The sequence below is a fragment of the Ptiloglossa arizonensis genome, chromosome 1, assembly GCF_051014685.1.
Source record: "Ptiloglossa arizonensis isolate GNS036 chromosome 1, iyPtiAriz1_principal, whole genome shotgun sequence".
NCBI classification, from domain to species: domain Eukaryota; kingdom Metazoa; phylum Arthropoda; class Insecta; order Hymenoptera; family Colletidae; genus Ptiloglossa; species Ptiloglossa arizonensis.
The window spans coordinates 3,210,181-3,230,471 of record NC_135048.1 but is presented as its reverse complement, the minus strand read 5'-3'; the positions used below and the strand labels follow the sequence as shown (position 1 = coordinate 3,230,471).

Sequence of the window (20,291 nt, the reverse complement as noted above, 5' to 3'; positions counted from 1 at the left end):
AATTGGTCTTTTTTATATACAAAGAACGAAACTAAATATATGTATGAAATTGTTAATTATACAAGTATTGATTCGATTATACTTTTCGCTGTATAATTTGTTCAAAAGACCTAATATATGGATAAAACGGTGCAATTATTACGAATGCAATTTTAAAGTTACAGCGTTTAAGTATTTAATATAATATAACAATATATCGGAAATTTGTAAGTAAATACACAGAATTTTAAATTTGAAAATTTATTTGAAATATAAAGTAATTAATCTTCTTAAATTATATTATTTTGTATTATCGATTACTTATTGTTAGAGTCCATACTCAAACTGAATTGAACGATTAAAATGAAAGGGAACAACGACATTGAAAACATATTTTTATTTAAATAAAGTAATAGAAAATAAATTAAAAGTACCCAGAACGTCGGAGTACTTTGAATGCTTTGAACGATTTGAATATTTTAAATAAAGAAACACTTAAATTTACATTGACTCATAATATCTTCCAATCTTGCGAGTACGTTGTAACAATAGAAAACTCAATTATTAACATTTATTTACAATTTTAACGTTTACGTCTGTGTTGCAATATTCAAAATAATTTAATAACTATGTTTACACGTAGTATAGAGAATATGCGTCGGTATCCTTGAAGAGTTTCAAGCTGATCGACTCGTTAATTAATTCCCGCTTGCGTAAGATATTTTTGACTGAGGATTATAATAGATTTTATGTATGTTAAAACTCTCCTTGGATATGACAATCGTATACCATTATATATCAATGTTTGCATAGAAAAATAATTGTACTCTGGTTTTACCTTGTAACAGATTTTATTTTGCCGATGATCTCAAGGAGGACATCGTAAACGTTTAACACTATGTCAAGAAAAAGTAATAAATATTTCATTTCGACAGAGTTTATTTAAATAATTTTCAACGTTACGATCGTATAGGAATGGTTGTTTAACGCTATCTTTGAAGTACAATTACCACCATTTTTTGACTTTAAAATAAGAGTAGACAAAATACTGTTTAAAGATAACGATGATTCGGGAAGATATAATGGAAGGATACCATTTTGTTAATCTTTTTGGCGAAGAGGCCTTTACGGATTACTATTCAGTAATGAACAACAATATATCGGAAATTTTCTATTTCTAACGTGTTTCAACTATTTTCCTTCCCTGTACAATAATTATTCCTCTTAGAATTGTAAATATCGATTCTTTCGAAATCTGATTTTTTAATTTTGTCGTTACAAAAAGATGTACATTTGGCGTTGGTGAGTGAGAAATAAGTGTACATTGTTATATCGTTTCAAAAAGGGGCCGGTTCGTAATCCTATTACGAAAAAATATCGAGATTGAATCAACTTGGCTTTTTGTACGTTTAACTTCTTGTCGAAAAATATTCACAATTAAATTACGCAACGACACGTTACTCGATGAATCTAAGCACGAGTAAATATCAACTTGGCTTTTGATTTATTTCAAATAAAATAATTCGTTCTCGAAGAGGTAAACGCTGCACCGGCGTTGTTTGATAAATTTTGCGCTTATAAATCGTGCAAGTCCCAACTAATCCTTACGAAATAATACCGAGATTAAACCGAGCTAGTAGCTCCGAATGTTTAACCTCTCTAGGTAGTTCAAACGTACTCGTATACGTTAGGTCTTTAAGTTATTTTAAATGTAACGCGAAAACAAATATTCGTAATTAAATTACCAAATTTTTATTCACCGCGAACAAAGTACAATAATTTCTTTCCGAAGATTTTCTTTTCTTGTATTCGAGCCGAATAATACACGAAGCCCAATAGCTTGGCTATCCAACACCATATTCCGATTCTGGTGTTCCGTATCGTAGCGTTGGTCCAATCGAAAACATTCGAGCAATAGTTTAACGACATAATTTCACGTGTTGTAGGACCGAAGAGCGTAATCGGTCCGCTACCATTGAGGCGCATCTTTCTTCGGCGAGTCAGAGACAGGGGCTAGCCTACTTTCTCCGCAAAGAGAATTTTTAACCGATGTGCGAGGGTACTCCCTCTCCCTGTCCTCTCGTCCTGAACGTCGTCTCGACTCTCTCCCCCTTCTCGCTCGGTTCCCCGGTCTCTCTTCGTTACTTCTCGTCCTCTCGCTCTCTCCTCTCCGCTCCCTCGTTTCCTCAATTTACTCGGCAAGCTGAGCCGGGAATTCCTTCGACCGGTACCCCTCTCGGAGTCTATATAAGCGGTGTCTTCATACGAGACTGGACATTTTTTGTGTTAATAGTACGGAGTTGTGGCGCTCCGCCGTCGAGAGAGGTTTCCGGTTGAAAAGTGTCAGGATGGTGTGCGCGACGCGACGCGACAGAACCGTGTTCGATTAAAGACCAGAGGAAACAAACCTGAGACGGGGCACGTTCCACCTGTTTCGTTCGAGTGACGGAAAATTAAAACGCACCGATTCGTGCCCGGTTGGCGCGAACATCCTAGGTTGTGTCGTTCAATTTGTGTAACAGTGCGGTCACCGATTTACGTACGTGCAAACATGATTCGGGACAAGGTAGGTGCGATCGTCGACTGTTCGCCGACTTTTGGTTCTCCGTTCGGTACACCGACGAGGGAATCGCGATTTTATAAAGTTTCGTGCCAACGGACGCGGTTCTTTAATAATTCACCAACAGTTTGAGGTTATCGAGGTGATTAACGATGTGCGGTTGCACCACGGACAATTTTACGACTGTTGCAATTGACCGGAAGAACTTGCCGTGAAAATGGTAGTTCCGTTGTAGACGGTATTTTTCCTCTTAAACCGAATCTTGGGAAACTTGTTCCTCGTCGATCGTTGAGTCTTGATTGGTATCGCACGGTTTCGGCTCGCGCTGGCAACGGTACGTGTAACTCGTCCGCACGAGCATAAACGTATTATCGTTTCTGTTTTGAGTACATATTTGAGAATTCGTTGGAAGAAATTGTTCGAAGATGTTTTGTATTTCGTAATAGGTACAAAACAGTTTCTAGGGTTTGTAATCGTTGCGTAAAAATGTATTTTTCAAGCATCGCGAAGCACTCGACGAGTAAATCTTGCGATTACGATCGCCATCGCGATAAATATACATATTCAACGTTACACGAGCTAACATTGTTAGGTATTTTACAACCGAAATATGCAGTAGTCGATATTACCTATTGTCAATTATAGAGCACGGATTACATCATTCGTAACCGGTTTTTAATCATCTTTTGTCCATTGTTCCGTATTCTGGATTGGGTATTTCGACACTACTGAGGGGATCGAGGCTTATATTATTATCGATACTTATATACACATGTGTATGAAATTGGTGCATTCGTATTAACCCGTTTAAGGCATGTACTTGTTTACTACGATCATCGGTATTTATTTTATTTTAGCGATTAACGGGAGAATTATACCGAAGTTATTCGTAAAATAATTAATTATATACAATTAAAAGAAGAATTCGGTGTGGCAGCATTTCTAAACGTATCGTGTAGTATTTGTAAAGTTATGTCATATCTACAACAGTTTTCGTTCGTTCGTGTAAGTTTTCTAAAATCGTAATCTTCGTTCGATAAATCTTGTAAGAAAATCTTATAAGGAAATTGAAAAATTGCTGATTTTATTACACTTATTATTAGATATTATTATACGCTCCTCTGCATTTATACTAGAAGTTTTTTCTACAAAGTTAGTAAGATTTCAATTATTTTATTAAAATAGATACGAGTTTTATGAACACTTTGCACATCGTTGGAATGTACACGATCGATCATTATTAAGAAATGGTTTTACATACTTAGCGGATTGAAAAAGGAAGTACATGCTTATTGAAATACACAATTAAAGAATTTTATTGTCCAATTATCTACTTTATTGCAGATTAATTTCTGCATTGAAATTAATCGATTACAAAATAATTACCCCTTTGTTTTGTCATTAAGTCGACTTTGTTTCTTACTGGTGAGCCTTAGAAAGGTTTGAGGACTCTTTAGAGAAGACAGGTTTTAGAAAACATTCTTAGTCGTCGGAGGATTCAGCCATAGTGGACACAAATTGTTTTATCGTTTTAAATAAAGAAGAGAAATTTATAATGTTCAATTTATATCGTTTAAACGATAACCAACTTCGATACTTATTTGATACCATATTGTATTTAATAATTAACACGTATTCATATTAACGAGTACGTTATTCGATTGGTTCCATCGTTATCCAGTAATATCAATTATATAAAATTACTCTCCGTGCTTGTTTATTGTACAAGATATTACGATAAATGTCTCAACGGAGAAACATCTAATGGGACACAGTATTGAACTGTAAAAGCGGTGTCCATTATTTAACGCTCAAAGTAATACGCTCGATGTAAAAATTTATCAAGGGAATCAGATAGTTAAATTGTCTTAAAATAATGTCCACTCTGAGAATTAATTTAAAAAAATGAATTCAATTTCAACCCTTCTCTTTTACACAATGTGTGCTTGTACTTCAAAGAGTTATTTATCAAAAAACCAATTTTTAGAAAGTTTGTTAATTTTGCAGTGATCTGAACTTTAAAAATAACAACATTGAAGTTTCCTTGAAGATGGTTGTTCCAGAAATCAGTAATTTCTAATTGAACCTATGAAAAACAAATTAGAACGAAATTAATAAAATAGCGATTATACGTGTAAAACGAAATTCTTCGTCATTCTTCATTGAAGAAAAGGAATTGTTTTATTTTTTCCCCTCGGAACGTAATATTTTCAAATATTTTTTGAAGGTTCGGTTCAAAATTATAGATGATGTAATTCTTTCTAGTCAATCCGAATCTCCGTATTTGAATTATTGCTGCGGAATGGATCGATAATAGGGAACGTTTATGTGCGTACGGGCAAAAACGAGTTCCCACAACCAAAACGATATTTTACTCGAGAACGATAACATTTTTGAAAAGTATCGATTTTTTGATAGTCTAGTCTTCTTAAGAATTATTGCTACGTGACATTTCGATCGATTGTACATATTTGTTTTTCTACGAGTTCTTCGTGTAACGAGCCGAATTGTACTAGAATTGAGCTTGAAAAAAGAACGACAAAAAGTAAATATTGAATCTCTACTCTAATTTAATCGAAGTGTAACGGTATCAAGTAAAAGTGAAATTGTGAATTCTACGGAAAGTAAAAATATTTGATGCGCTGAATTAATCGTAGACGATGTTACATTTTTCAAGGAGCTGTTACATTCATGTAACGAGAACGAGCAAACGCGTTGAAAGTGATTGTTCCTTTTACTACTCGATTAAGTTTGAAAGCGTAGAAAGTAACGATTATAGTTTGACTTTGGTGTAATCGGCCGATAATTATAGACATACGAATAACGATGAAACGTTAAAAATAATTAGAGAAATTCGGTAAAGTAAGAATAGTTAATGCCAAACATGAGATTCGAATTTCTCTTTGCGTACAATTACCACAAATTATACATTCCTTTGGAATGTAATTCAGACTCTACTAAAAGTTGCAATAAAAAGTAATACGTTGTGTAAGATGTGTTTGGTAATTTTTCATGTAACGCAACGTTCATTTACTTTCCTTAAAAGTTCTGTAATCATTTATAAATAACTTTTTTCTGAGTCCTCGTTGCAAATTATACAAGTGCACACTAAATGCACCATACATCTTGAATAGGGAACTAGTGTAATATCGTGATAACATTAGAAGATATGCAAAACATATTTTCCGTTTCGAGATAAAACCTGCTTTCAATTTTGACATCAATTTCTTGGCAACTAGCACACGTCACGGAGTAGAAAATATGAGAAACATCAACACATGCTAGTTGATCAATAAAATTGACAAAATAATTTTTCTTTAACAAATATTAATTCTTCTAAATATCCCCCGGATTCAGTGAGACTTTTTTTCATTTTTAGTTATATGATTATTTGACATTTTAGGTGCGGTCTTGTGTACAGTATGTTTTTGCATATGTTTCTGTTTATTTCTTTTTCTTTAACGCCAAGTAGAAATGGTATGCAGTCACTCTAAGATGTAAAAGCAGTATTTGCAAAAGAAGTTAGTTATTTCTTGAGATCAGCTTGAAAATCTTTAGTATACACGAATAAGTTAAGCATCTAAAATTGCCTTCGTAACGAAGCTTACGTGTGTGACATTGATAAACAGTAACTCGAATTAAAATTCATTTACATTAAAAACGTTCATTACCATCGATCAGTTGAAAATCTGTCCGCCACAATCCACGTTATACTTGTACTACAATAATTTGATGTAACGCATTGAATTCTTTTAATTTTGCACAAACGAAGTGTATAAGTTGTAATCCAGTCGAATATTTCGAATGTTGTGTCACAAACAACGAGACACCGACACATAGTTCCTACTACATTTTTTTATAGATACATAAAGTATATAATCGTTCGTACATACACATACTCGTATGATGTTGATTTCTCGCGAGAATCGTCACGATCGTGTGACGCGTTAAGGAATGCCGAGTGAACTTACACTCGTGACTCGTTTCGTTGCTATAACGGTGTTTAAATGAAAAAACAGGATCGTCGTTTCTTTAAATGGCGGCTCGAATGTACACTTTCACGAAGTGTTCACGATCTTTAAGTACGCTGTTACGTTTCAGCGTTCCCGCTTTAATCGTTGACAGTTTTTTTCTTTCTTCTTCTTTTTTTTTCCCAAACACATCGATCTACGACGAAACCGAGAACGCGCGTGCATCAGAGCCTGCGAAGCAGCGTAGTGAAACTCGCGCTCCTAGCGAAAAGTCAGCTTTTGCACGCGGAAGTAATAGAAATAAATATTGGATTTTCCGACAAATCGTATCGCTCGACAAGAAGTGACGGCTCCCACCGCGTTACGTGCACTCGTCTTACGCGGTTGCGATATACGTCTATGCATGAAGGAGGTGTTTGACCTAATCACAATCTGCCTACATCGATGCAATTACCTATCTGCCTATTCAGGGTATTACCTACGTCCAAACTACCGCGTACGCGAATCTACTGGCTGTACCTCGCTAGATGGACACACGATATAAACGAGACTTGTTTTGATGAATTCAGTAAACTCACAAAGGGATACTTTTTTTTATACAATGCACTGTTAGAATACGGTTTAAAGATGCTTCTCCTGTCACCTTGTACCGATCCATACCGACTTGAGAAATTTCGATCGTTATGGATCATTTCAATTGTATCGATACTCGATTTACGAGTTTTGATTTTACTTACATTAAAAATCGGTTCAATTTCCTGGAAAAGTGAACGAAAGTTAAGATTCATTATGTACAGATAAAGTCCTTTCTTAGTTTGCTAAAATGTTTGTCTAATCAATTGAATGATTTCGTTTATATATTCGAACCACTTTGTATTATCAGAAGTGAATTTGATACAGAAACAGTGAACAAAAGGTTCGTAACTTTGGCTATTAATCTTAAAATGTTGTGTCTGATTTCGCTCTTATAGTAGAAAACTCAATTTGTTACGATTTCCGGTATGTACTAGGTATCAGGAGTGTTTAATCAAATATAACATTTTTGTTGAATCTGGGCTGTTGGGTATTATGTAATTATTGATCCGTTACGATAGCAAGAGATAGTTTTTTCTACCAAAGATCAACTTATGCGTTACGACGTCACTTATTTTGTACATTGTTGGTTCTCACAAACGAAATTAATTGCTTGTCTCTCCTTCAAAGTGGGTTTGGAGAGCTGCGTTGATCGAACATTTTTTGTCTAGTTTTGCAAGTTAAATTTCATCTTAACGATAGTCTTGTAAGATTTATTTAAAAATTTTTCGATCATATTATTGAATTTCAGCCCTCTTCGGTAATAAAAAAAATAACGATCTGTAACACGATTTTCACAGAAATTATAAAATGGGATCTTGAGTTGTACTCGCAGTTGAAAGTAATAAAAATTAGTGGTTCTACGACGCATTCTTCTGAAAATTGACGTTCTATTACCATTGTATATGTTATCTCAGTTTGTAAGAAACAATATCTGGTGTAAAATGATATGTGACTTGGAAATAAAAATAAGATAAACGTTTACACGATCTGCTTCCATTGTGTACGAATGCTGAATCAAATCCGAACACTGGAAATAGCTTTATTTAAAATACTATTTCAACTAACACGCCTTTGATGAATTAATGACATTGACTTTATTTTTGGAATACAATTGTTATCTTATTTTGCGAAATAGCTTTAAAAATAGTAATTTTCCTTTTGAAATATTGAAACAACAAAATATCGAAACAGTTTCGAATTTTTTGATATAAATTATATTACAAATTTTCTTCCGTCACTAGTGCAATGAAATGATATCAATTCATAGAAAAAAGAAAATTGGCACAGCAAATATATTTCTTTATTTTTATAACTTCAAATACACAATATATTAATGATTTTTATTTTTCGAAACAGATTTCTGTATAAACTTTGCTAGCACGCATGCTCTACGGTTAAAAATAAAATAAAAATGTTATATGTTTCGTTATGGAATTATTATCTTTTTATTTGGAATTGACGAATCAATGTTTAGGTAGGCGAATGGATTTTTATTGTTAAAAGTTTATATGAAATATCTATTGTTTTGAATAAATCGATACTTTGGTTATTTCCAAATATTGGGAATAATGAAAGACTGAAGTGTTATTTGAAATAGTTATTTATTATTTTGATTTCCAATGAAATTTTCTCTGGTCTGCGTTAAATTCATCTTTCACGTTATGTCCATTTGTTATGATACACTCTGTAGGCACATACAGCACGCAATCTGCTAATCCTATCCAGAAGCATCCTGACTGCGTTCACGAAGCCGACTGTCGCATTAGAGCCGTTTCATGGTGAATGCTCGTGACTTTTTATCGAAACATGCTGACACATACGGGCAATGGCAAACATAATTTATGCACGACTAATTATACCGCGTTACTAGAGTGGTATTAAAGGTTCATTTGATAAATAAAATTACTTTATATTGGTGTCTACTTTGAGACGATTTCCAATGGGGTAAATACAAAAAATCGTAGTACATTCTTCATTTTTGTCATAACGTCGAACGTTTATTTAGATCAGGTTGGCGAATAAGTTCCTTTGGAAGTTGAATTTCAAAATTAGAGTTTCACGTGGCCTGTGGCTAAAATTATGATATTCGTTCGAAATAAGTGTTACTCGTTAAAACGATTAATGTATTAAAATATTTTGCTAACGTTTTCTTATTAGAAGAAGCGTCGTACACGTTTCGTGTAAAAGTAGTTTTACGCGTAGACAAGATTAATATTGAGCATTCGGTACGATCGAAGAGCATTAGAGAATAGAAATCTACGATAAGATTTGAACTTCGTGACTCTTCATTTATTAGAATGGGTTCTCTCGCTGCACTTCTCGTGGATGCACTTGAGAGAAAGTGTGGTATATTATGTTAACCTTGCAACTCGGTCATTGTCCCACTTAAGACTTCCAGCCATGGTTTCTTGATGACATTACAACTTAAAACTTTTACACGATTTCTTACTTCCCATCTATTTTTTACGAGAAAGAAACCGGCGTTACGGTGGAGTAGGGTATAATGTGTAATTGCTACCGTAAGAAAACTCAAACCTTTTTATACAATTTCGGTCGAAACTTCGGGCACCGTTTGGTAACAAAAGCTTTTCGTAACTCTTTCAAAGAGTTTTAATTATACGGCTCGCTCTATTTAAATTTCTTTCGTTCCATCTACGAAATTAATTAAATTTAGTTCCCGAAAGTCTGTAGTTGTCATCGATCCTTTGATAAACTAGAAATGTTGCAAACGTTATTCGGAAGTGTGTTGTAAATTCAAATATTTTACAGAGTATTTTAATCGTTCCGCGAAACTTTTCTTACACGAAATTGTTTTAAATTATCGTAAATTGTTAGCAGAGCATATTGTAACGGCTGGAATTAAATTTGATTTATTTTCTGGATAATGAAGCTCCAACTATTACTTTATTCCTACCTATCTATCTTGCCCCGTATCGTTATTAAACGTTACAGGGAGGCAATTCGGTGACAATCGGAACATCGAGAGAAAACGTAGGTTCTTTCAACGTTGCATCGCACGGTACCATTGCAATTAACGAAATTATTCACGGGCGCATGCGTTTATTACGTACAGAGAGTAAATGCAGGTCCACATAATTTTCACATACATACACGTCGGGATGACTGCCTCGTCTTGCGCCAACCGAGGTTGTAAACTAGCTTAAAGTCTCCCACGGCCTTCAATACGGAACCGTAGATAATGTGTGCAGCACGAGCGAAATGTGTACACGATACTAAGCTACACTTATACTCCCGACGAACTAATTAGAGCAAGGGATGCTACCAAACCAGTTAGCTAACTCTCAAACCCGGAAATTGTTGTAATTTTACAACCTCCCTCCGAGTCTAACGCGAAGAAAGATTCGGACAGGTGCGAGAAGATACTATTTTCAAAACACCGATTTCTATTAATGAATCAACGCAAGGTAAATTATCCGTAGAAACGACTGAAACAAGATCTGTATCGAGATTTTGATCAGATTCGGAACGTACGCATATTTTCCTAGCGATACTAAACGAGCTAACGAACAGTTACTCGCGATTTATCGTTACGCGGTGTCACAAAGTCGAAACGATAATTGTTTCGTTACCTTTCGTTATTAAGATTCGGTCTTGAGAAGAGCACGTTAAAGGAAAGTTTCGTTTTGATTTCAGATGACAATTACGTTGCTGTGCGTGCTGCTGATCGGACATCGCGTACAGGCAGTGCTCAACAAGGCGCAAGCACCTGCGCCTAACATCGAAGAGAAAACAGATAATGAGATTAAAGCTGACGAAAGGATAAGTAATTCGTATGGTCCGCCATCGAACGAATATGGACTTCCAATCGGGGCAGAGTTCAAAGGACCAGCACCGGTTTACGGGCCTCCGGAACTAGTAGGAGATCAAGGACCGACACCTATATATCCACCACCGCCACCGGACGTACCACCGCCTATCTATGGGCCACCATTGTCTTCGTACGGCCCACCACGAAATATTAAACCACATTACGGACCGCCGAAACAAAGTTTCGGAGCGCTTCTCTCTCCGTTGCCTTCGAAGCTCAGCTTCGGTTCACTGAAACTACACTATGGACCGGCGAAGCAACACTACGGACCACCGCATTCATTCTCTTCGTTCAGACCGCCGAAAACTCAGTACGGCCCACCGCTGAAATTCAATTCCGCTCTGTCCAATCAATACATAGCTGTATCATCTTCGAGTCACGGGTCAACGAAACCGGGACACGGTCTTCCTATCCCCGTGCCTCTGGATACCTACGGACTACCGCCTCAGAAACTAGCCGTTCAGTTCAATTCCCAACCAAACGACAACTATGGACTACCACCGGTACCATTGCTCTCCTCCGTACCTAATGGTCAGTACGGTCCTCCCACTGGTGATCTGTACGGTCCTCCACCACCGCACCCTCCACCAGGTGTACCAGCACCACCGACGCCTCCTGATATAAAATACGACGGATGGCAACCAATCGCAGGATTGGCCAACCAACACGGACTACCCGTAGACAATTACGGACCACCCCTTAACGAACAGAAATCTCTGGAAGGCTCCTTTGGGAATCTGCATGTAGCGCAAGCCACCTCGAATGCCGTCGCTGAGAATCCAAATGTACCGAACGATTCCTACGGAGTACCGATACACAATCCGGAAGCTCAAGATCTGAAGAGTTCCGTGCATTCGAGTTCTGTGGAAAATAGTGGATTGCCACCGCCACCGTTGCCACAGTTCGAACCTTTCCACAACGAGAATCAGAACCCGCCGAAGAAACACGAACCGGAGAAGATCGTATCGGGTCAGATTAATTTGCAATACGAAATACCCAAGGTCGAACCACTTTCCATCGTAAAGACCGTAGGATTCGAGTTACTGCCTACATCCCCGTCGTTAACCTCGGATCAGAACGTAGAATCACTGCCAACATTGAAATTACCAATCCTTGACAGTGGATCCCATCATAATCTTGGGAGCGGGGACATTCATGCGTTGAAAAACATAGGAAACGACTTGTCCCTGCCGCAAGTGAACAGTCTGTCCGGTAGCTACGGTACACCATTGTCGAGCATTACCTTCGGGAAATTGAACTCCATTGAATCAGGAATCCCTCTGCCACCTCCACCTTTACTCGACTCGTACAGCTTACCCCCACTTTCTTCTTACTCGTCCAACGGTCCCTATCCAGCCGCCGAAGGAGGTCGGGCATCGTCGTTCTCTTCGTTCGGATTGCAAGGCAGTTCGCTTTACAAACAGAATATACATCATCATCATCGTCTTCACGGATCGTTCAGACCTCCTCTGCCACCTCTCGGCTCTCTGATACCGCCAAGAAATCGCGAACCGATCAAATTCAAAGAATCCATTCCAAGTGGACTTTTGACCAGTCTCAATCGTTATTTACCACCGCCGCGATTCACCGATTTAACAAAATCGACAAAGTCTTACGTTTCACCTTTTTCGTTCGAACAGCAGTTACCTAGTCTCACAGCTCCGATCGCTTTCAACAAACTGTCCGGTATCGGTTCGAACTCACCGATAGCGGCACCGAATGTACATTACGGAACACCATTGTCCTTCGGTGACTTTAACACACCGGCGCCAGTTTTAACTTACGGAGCGCCCAACTTCGGGCCTGCTTCCTCTTTCGTTTCCACCTCCACCGGTTTTGGAAAGAATCTGTACGAGAGTATCGGTAACACCTTCGCTACCACATACGGAACCCCCATAGTCAATACACCGTTACCCACGAGCGTTAGCCACGATTGTGGCTTTCAACAGGCAAACGGTGGCGCGCAGTACAGTTTACAAGATACCGGAGTTCACGCGTCCGGTTTGGGAGTTCACGCTCACAGTTTCGCGACCTCTCTGTCCACGGGACACTCTCTTCCCTCCGATTCTCATCAGAATTCGCTTCTAAAAGTGGAACCATTGCCACACGCGTTGGGTGTCACGCAGTCGTTGAGCCAGTTGAATCATCTACAAAACGAGCAGAATGCCAACCTGAAGGACAGCTACGGGAATCCGATAGATATTGCGTACAACGCCCTCGAACACGTGCAACTCGACAATGCATTGTCCAGCGATCACAGCCAATCGTCCGAAGTTGTAAATGTGCTATCCGCTCCTCCCTCTACGCAGTCCGTAGAGGTGGTCCCTTCCAGTCATCCATACGAACACGAAGGTGGAATAAGAGCCGAGGCGTTGACAGCCAGCTTATCCGAGCAAGGATTCGGCCGGGCAAAGAATCTCGGCTCGAGCGGTGTGGACGCTAGTCAATTCCTGAACACCCACGAAGGCAGCGAAGCTTTGTCTCTGGCTAAGGGATTGTCGGTCGCCAGTGGTGCCGACGGTTTCGAAATTCAGGGCTCAAAAGGAACGTACACGTTGCAAATTCAAGCTGCGGATGGGGGACTCGGAACCGAAAACTCGGACGGTAGCATCAGGCACGATCAAGTGCTGTCCAACGGACTCCTGCAGGACATCCTCGCAGCTATCGAACAACCGAGTCAAGGGAATATACAACTTCAGGGTCTTCCCGAGACGCAATCTCTGCAGCACGTTTACAGTGACTTACCGCAAACTGGAAACGCGGATCTACCCAAAGGACATTACATTACGGTGGACGATAGTGCGCAGAGAAACGATGCCGAAGCATTGGCCGAACACGCCAGTGACAGAAGCGAAGCAGGGTTTAACGGTGCGGGTGATACGAAAAAAGAGACCGTTGCCCTTTTCTTCGATAATCGGTACGGTGATGGACGAAAGGAGACGAGGTCGGTAACGAAAAGCGAGACCGTTGCTTCGTCGGAAGACGATAAAAGCGTCGCCAAAACGAAGTCCTCTTAAATCGTTTCGCGTCTTAGAAACCATTTACGACTTTTGTTGCTAATGTATTATAATTTATGTAACAGCGGAAAGACTCTCGTTTTCATTCGCGTTACCAAGTACACTTCGAACGTTGAACGTAGCACCGTGTTAGGCAATGGATACGACTTACTTCGAATGTAAATTGTCTCTCGGATCGATTTATTATTTACACTTGGTAACTTAAGCTGCGCTACTAATCGCGGAATATCTTTAACGGTAGTTGTACGAAACAATTGAAATCGCGTCGATGCTCGTTCGATTTCGAACTTGTTCGCGCTGCGAGAATCGTATTGCTTCGATACGATCCCTCGACAAGTAGCCGTGTTTTTTCCCCGTAAAACGTATCGGATCATCGTCAGCATTCTTTAGCTCGATTTAAAAACTTCGCTAGCCGAACTTTCGAAAACTTTTATATTTCTCGTTCTAGCTTCGCGAGAGTACAAACGTGACAGTGTTCCAACTAGTTTTAATCGTGGCGCTTGCTTTTCTCAAAAGCGTCCTTGGAAACGATTCGTGTAACGTGTAAGTGAAACAGTCGGGAATACCGTCCAGTTTGATTTAATTTTTATCGGGAGAACCTCGCGGATCCCTTGGTGATAAAGTGACTTTATTACAGGTCGAGAAGATACAACGAAGAATATAAAAGTTGTTTGTCGATACGCGCACGGATCGCTTTAAAGTTCGACGAGCGAGCGCTTCCAGTACGAGGCCTGCTCGTTGTTGTCCTCGTGTCGTTCTCGCTCTTGGTGTACATATTTTGTTCGTTCTCCCGGTCGAACGATTCGCACGTAGCTAGGTCTCGACACGAGAAACTGGAACGTTCGATTCCAAGAACCGATTCGCTACCGTCCCTTCTTGAAAAGTTCCACGCGACCGCGATTGTACGCGTTTTATCGAGGAGTCGTCGCGAACGATGGTAATTATATTTTTGACCGGTGTACCGATTTATTGCCGGTGTACCGTTGTTTGCGAAACGTTATGGGCCTCTTTACTTAAGAAATTCTCGTTCCTCGCCGTGAGAGTTATCGCGCGAAGCCAATCGTTGTCGGAAATTTTGCTCCCTTCGCGTAAACGAACGGATCCTGTCGGGCTTTAATCGCAACGCGAGAAACCAACGGGTGAATTTCTATTCGCTGAAGAACGGAGAATTCCGCGTCTTCGTTTTCCCTTTGAGAATTGTTCGCCTCTTGGAAAGGTTCCGCGCGAACGAAAACGAGTAAAGGTATTCGATGTCATCCTTTTTCGGCTGCTCGTTCAGCAATCGTGTCACGGCCATTCGCGAACGTTTCGCACGAGACAACGAAATTCGCGAAACAACGGTTCTGGCACGTTCGATCGACGCATCGGTAGTACGAAACGGTGAATCCTATGCGATACAGATGTTGCAAGATATTTGGGTCACTGGGTTATAAATTGTTGCTCTTCACGGAACACGGTAAGAGGCCTGCGTCGAGCATCAACTTTCATCGGTGGTTTTGGACGCGAACAAACGATCGACTGTCTCGCACTTCTACGTCTTTAACCTTCACCGAGGTGAAAGTTCAGAACCTCGTCCAACTGCTTCGAATAACGACTTTTACCTTTCGCGGGAATCTCGTTTCGTGTGAAACGCATCGCCCGTCTCTGCGAGCGTTTACATGCAATACACACGGTTTTGCATACCTTTGTGACAATAACAGGCAGATATGCATGCATCTAGTCCGTTGTTTTCGATGGAACACGCTGTACCAGTTATGCACCAGGAACACAGATTTTTAGTTGAAATTTCGAGCTCAGAATTTCGCGTAGAACGTAACGATCGCATATCTTTGAATTAGAAGCATTATTGTACGGTTGGTGTTTCGGAGCAGTGAAAGTATCTTCGTGTATCGATACTGAAGATTTTTAACGAAGATGTTAAATAAGCTTTGAGCTTGGAACTCGACGGAAATTTCAACAAGTTGCGAACAACTAAATTTCTATTCGTTAAAATCGTTGGTTTCGGACTGTTTTCTTCGTCCGTGTGCTTACAAAAATGGACAATATTTCAAACGCTACTACGTGTTGTTCAAAGTCGCGAAACAGGTTCGCTTGGTAGCGGCTAGGAATCTTTGCAAGTAAAACCGTTTAAAAGTACAAGCACCCAAAGATACAGGAGTCGCCCTTCTACGAAACGGTAAACCGTTCATAACCGTTGCGATCGCAGGCTGAGATATAACCGTACAGAGATATAGGTAATAAAATAGTAACGCGTATCGTTCACGTGCACGTAGGTACGTTCATCGGCGCGGGTTTCAACGTAGCTGCGTATCGTTGTGCACGCATTTCGTATTCGGAGTAATCTTAAACTTCTTGTACTTTTATGGTGCTGTCTGGCAAATGGTTATGCATAACTCGGTGTATCGCAGATACGTAAAATAAGTAAAGCGTGCAAGCTTAAGAGATGCTCATTGTTAAGAAATACGCAGTGACGGTGCTGCCAAGCCATAAAATGCGTCAACTCGCTCCTAACTCGTAGACACTTTTCTAATTCTTTTTCTTTTTTTTTTTCTCTTTTCATGGATTAATTTATTATTTTATACGCGGAGTCCTGCGCGACAGCGTGTTCTTCGTAACGACCGAGCGATCGACGTTATCGATGTTATCGCTCGCGTTGTACGAACCGCGCGCGTACGACTGTATCTCTTTTATATATAAGTAGAACGTCGCGTTATGTAAATATACGATATATTTGTAAATAGGAGAGCGTTTTTCTTTTCGTCCCACATTTGGTACTTCCACACCGGTAAGTATTGTACGAAGTAACGAGCGTTCGGACGGGAAAGTTTCCGAGTAATTGATCGCTCACCTTTCTAGCGTTCGTCGTTTCGCATTTCAGGCAAAAGAAGAAAATGAAACGTAACAGAAATTAAAAGATCCTACAAATAGACCATTTTGTTAAATAAATTATATGCAATTAGACGTTTCGTACAAGCGTGTCCATATTCCGGGACTTTCAACCGACATACGTGTGTACCTACTTCGGTCTTCTTTAACGGAATTACACAACGCGCGATACGTAATACATGTTATTGTATTTGAAATATTTCCTGTTCCTCGTTAGGTGTTATCGTTTCATTTTTACGAAACAAAGTCGGAGGTGAAGAAAGGAGAATACTTTCCGATCACCCTGATACAATAATATCTATGACAACGCACGAAGGAAAGTGTTCACGAAGAAACGAGCACCGAAGATATCGACCGGTTCTCGCGAATTGGAAAGGCCCGTGAATGTTTCCGCAACGAAGACGTTCGTGAGACACAATTCGTCTGCGAGTAGCAATTTCGATGCACCGTTGTGTGTCTCTCGAGATCGTCCACCGTGAGTTACCCAGACCTTCCACTAATTACGAAAAATCAACTTGTCGTTGATAAATTCGAGCTTAGCAACCCAGTTGTACGGTGTTCGTTTACATGAAAATGAAATCGAACGAAACGAAGATCGAGGCGGGCTTATCTTCGTCGGTTTCTCTCCCGCTGTTATTCACAAACGAGCGCCGAAAGCATTAAAATACTATCAACGTCCGAAGTTCCAATTCGAAGGTAGAGGTTGAAAAGCTAGAAAACCACGGCCGTTAAACGTTGCCTAGCCGCAAAAGCCGCATACGCATGGACATCCGATAGCATTCCCAAGCATCTGGCGCTCTGTTTATCTCGATTGCGCCGTTTTCCCTTTACGCTGCTCATTCGAGTGGCCGTAATCTCGACTCTCAGCGAGCGAGGATCAGGTTCTCGGCTCGCAGCCTCCATTCCCGGCGAACGTTTTTCGGCAACGGCACCGAAATGTTCGGCGAAAGTGTTTCTTACGAGGAAACAAACAGGTATGCGGATACTTGGCCGTGCGGTTGGAATTCTGGCACGACTGTGAAACGAAAACGTACGAGAGGAATTAGGCATCCTCCACTAAGTAGGATTACGGTTATGTAAATGAAACGCTATCGCGTCGGTTAAGTTAGCGTGGACAGTTAGCGTCCCGGTCTCTCTGCTCGTTAAAATCGCTTTTCGCACACTTTCCATCGAGTCTCCGGGTCTCTTCCGCTTTCGGTTCGTTTCTTTCCCTACCCTTTGGCTACTCCAGCCTCGTACGGTTCTCTTCGTTTCCTCCATTATTCCGTCCTTCGCGCACCAGACAATGCGATCATAAGGCTTCCTTTGCAAACTGAAACTCGACTAAACTATGGGAATGTTCGCACGTTTTCGGTTATAAAACCGGGCGTGCACGTTAACGCGAAGATTTCCGCTCGGTTAATTTGTCTCCGAGACGCGTTAATTGTTGGTCCTCGTGATTTCAACGACTTTTGACTCGACCCGTTAAATAGCCTAGCTAATACACCTAACACCGGAACGCGATACCGAGCAATGTATGCGTATACTTTTATTTATTCGTCTTAACCAGTCGCGGACGAGCTAGCGAGAAGAAACGGCACGAAAATTTCGAAAGACTTAATATCGGGTTGTTCGAAAAGTCGTTTCGTTTTCCAAAATGGAGAATGTATAATTTAATAAAATGTTTATACGCTCTGAAAAAATCTTGTTTCATTTTCACCAAAAAAAGAACGAAACGACTTTCCGAGCAATCTGATACTTTGCGGAAACGTAGCACAGGTGATTTTTTTGAAACAAAAATTGCGAGAAATTTCGTATCAGGTATTGTTAATATCTACGAAATCGTAAAAGATACCGAAGAAAGGTTCGATTTAGCGTTTGATTGTTTTCGAGATTCTACATCGTGAGAAGGAAGAATTTTTCTGAAAAATTAATTACAAATACTTTTCATTCCTATTTAACGATTGATATAATTTTTTTAATTTTCTTCGAAAATTCTTTCTCACCGTACCGCTGAATATCGATGACCTTTAGATAGTAGATTTGCAGATATTCGTGATAATACTATATGAAAATTCGTAATTTTTTCGAGAATCGAAAAATAGTTACGTTATTAGCATCGCTTGAACCACGTTTCGACAAAGTTTCAAATTTCTTTGAATTTTTCACTTACCGAACTTTCTTCGCGCGTGCTCTAATAGTTGATTTTTTCTTATCGAATTTCTTGAGAATCCCAACCGGTGTGTTCCGACCTTGAAAATTTGAACAGCTGAAGGTTTTGCATGGATAGAATTCAATTTGCAGAACTGCGAGAAATTTACGAAGAACGAACGACTCCAAAAATGAATCTATTTTGAAAGAAACACTCTATGTAAAATGTTACATTGTAGCGCGTCTGTGGAGAATTGACATTTCTGTTTAAAAGAATCTAATCGCGCGAGTGAGCGCTCGTTATTCGTTCGAAAACAGTGACATTCATTATATGTCTTGCTATCGTTACGATGACTTGACTCTTATTAATATTCAAGGACACCGACAGATAAGTCCGTTACAATAAAATCGTAAGTTATAGTTATCAAGCTCGACCGTTAATCTTTCTCGAATATCTATAAGTCGCTACTGCTACAAAACATATCAGACATGGCGGTAAAGATCTAATCGAACAACAAACGATTCGATTGCAAAACTCGATGAAATATCGATAGGTGATTTCAGTACGTGTCTCGTTCGTCCTAACTATTTGTGCAAGTCGAACCTATTTTTAGATTTTTTAAATGTAATTTTTATTTCAAAATGTCGATCGCCTTTGAAATCAGCAATTAGGTTACTTCGATTCGCGTTTGCGCGCACGCATCGCGCATTATTAAAAATTGGACGAATTTACAACGTACTTAAATACTCATTTTTTAGAGGTCGATGCAAATACTTTTTAAAAATGTTATCTTCACCGTTACAATGTAGAAAGAAGAATCGGTTGTACAATTAAACGAATGAAACATTTGACCGTATTTCGGATAATCTGGAGCTATCGGTTGAGCTATTTAGGCCACAGAAATATGTATTTTCTCTTCCCAGGCTTAACGTTTAAACGATTTTTACGTATCCGCGTTAATTCGAACGATGACAATTTCCTTTGTATACGAAGTTAATAGCACACAACAATGGAAGATCGTTCGAAGATTCTTCCAAACGGAAAAATTTATTCCTTTCTTTCGACTTATTTTCGTACGCGGAAATACCACCTACCCGACGCTACTACTCGTCGGGTAACATCCCACGTATACACGATGCGTATTAGTAAAGACCAAATGTGTTCATATCCGGCATATTCAAGGATCCGATTGAATTGGCGCCAGTCTCCTCGCAAGATGAATTCAGATTAGAATCTTGCCGCAAGTTGTAACGGTGTTTCTCGTTCTTTCTAAAACATTCCTTTCGTTCGTTTCCTGTTCCTTCGTTACACGAGGAGATGCACCCGAACAACTCTGGAATTC

The 20,291-nt window shown here is 39.5% G+C and overlaps 2 protein-coding genes across 2 annotated transcripts; one reads left to right on the top strand and one right to left on the bottom strand.

Annotated features, from left to right (window-relative positions):
• The first annotated feature begins 2,530 nt into the window (after window positions 1-2,530).
• On the top strand, window positions 2,531-16,649 carry LOC143143824 (uncharacterized). Its single transcript, XM_076305550.1, has 2 exons — window positions 2,531-2,545; window positions 10,741-16,649. The coding sequence occupies exons 1-2, from the start codon at window positions 2,531-2,533 to the stop codon at window positions 13,930-13,932; spliced, it is 3,207 nt and encodes a 1,068-aa protein (XP_076161665.1). The 3' UTR covers window positions 13,933-16,649.
• Window positions 16,647-19,209, bottom strand: LOC143146623 (uncharacterized). The gene is made up of 3 exons (XM_076311081.1): window positions 19,181-19,209; window positions 18,971-19,066; window positions 16,647-17,833 (listed from the first exon to the last, which is right to left on the bottom strand). Exons 1-3 carry the CDS (start codon window positions 19,207-19,209, stop codon window positions 17,530-17,532), a joined length of 429 nt encoding a protein of 142 aa, XP_076167196.1. The 3' UTR covers window positions 16,647-17,529.
• Window positions 19,210-20,291: the final 1,082 nt, after the last annotated feature.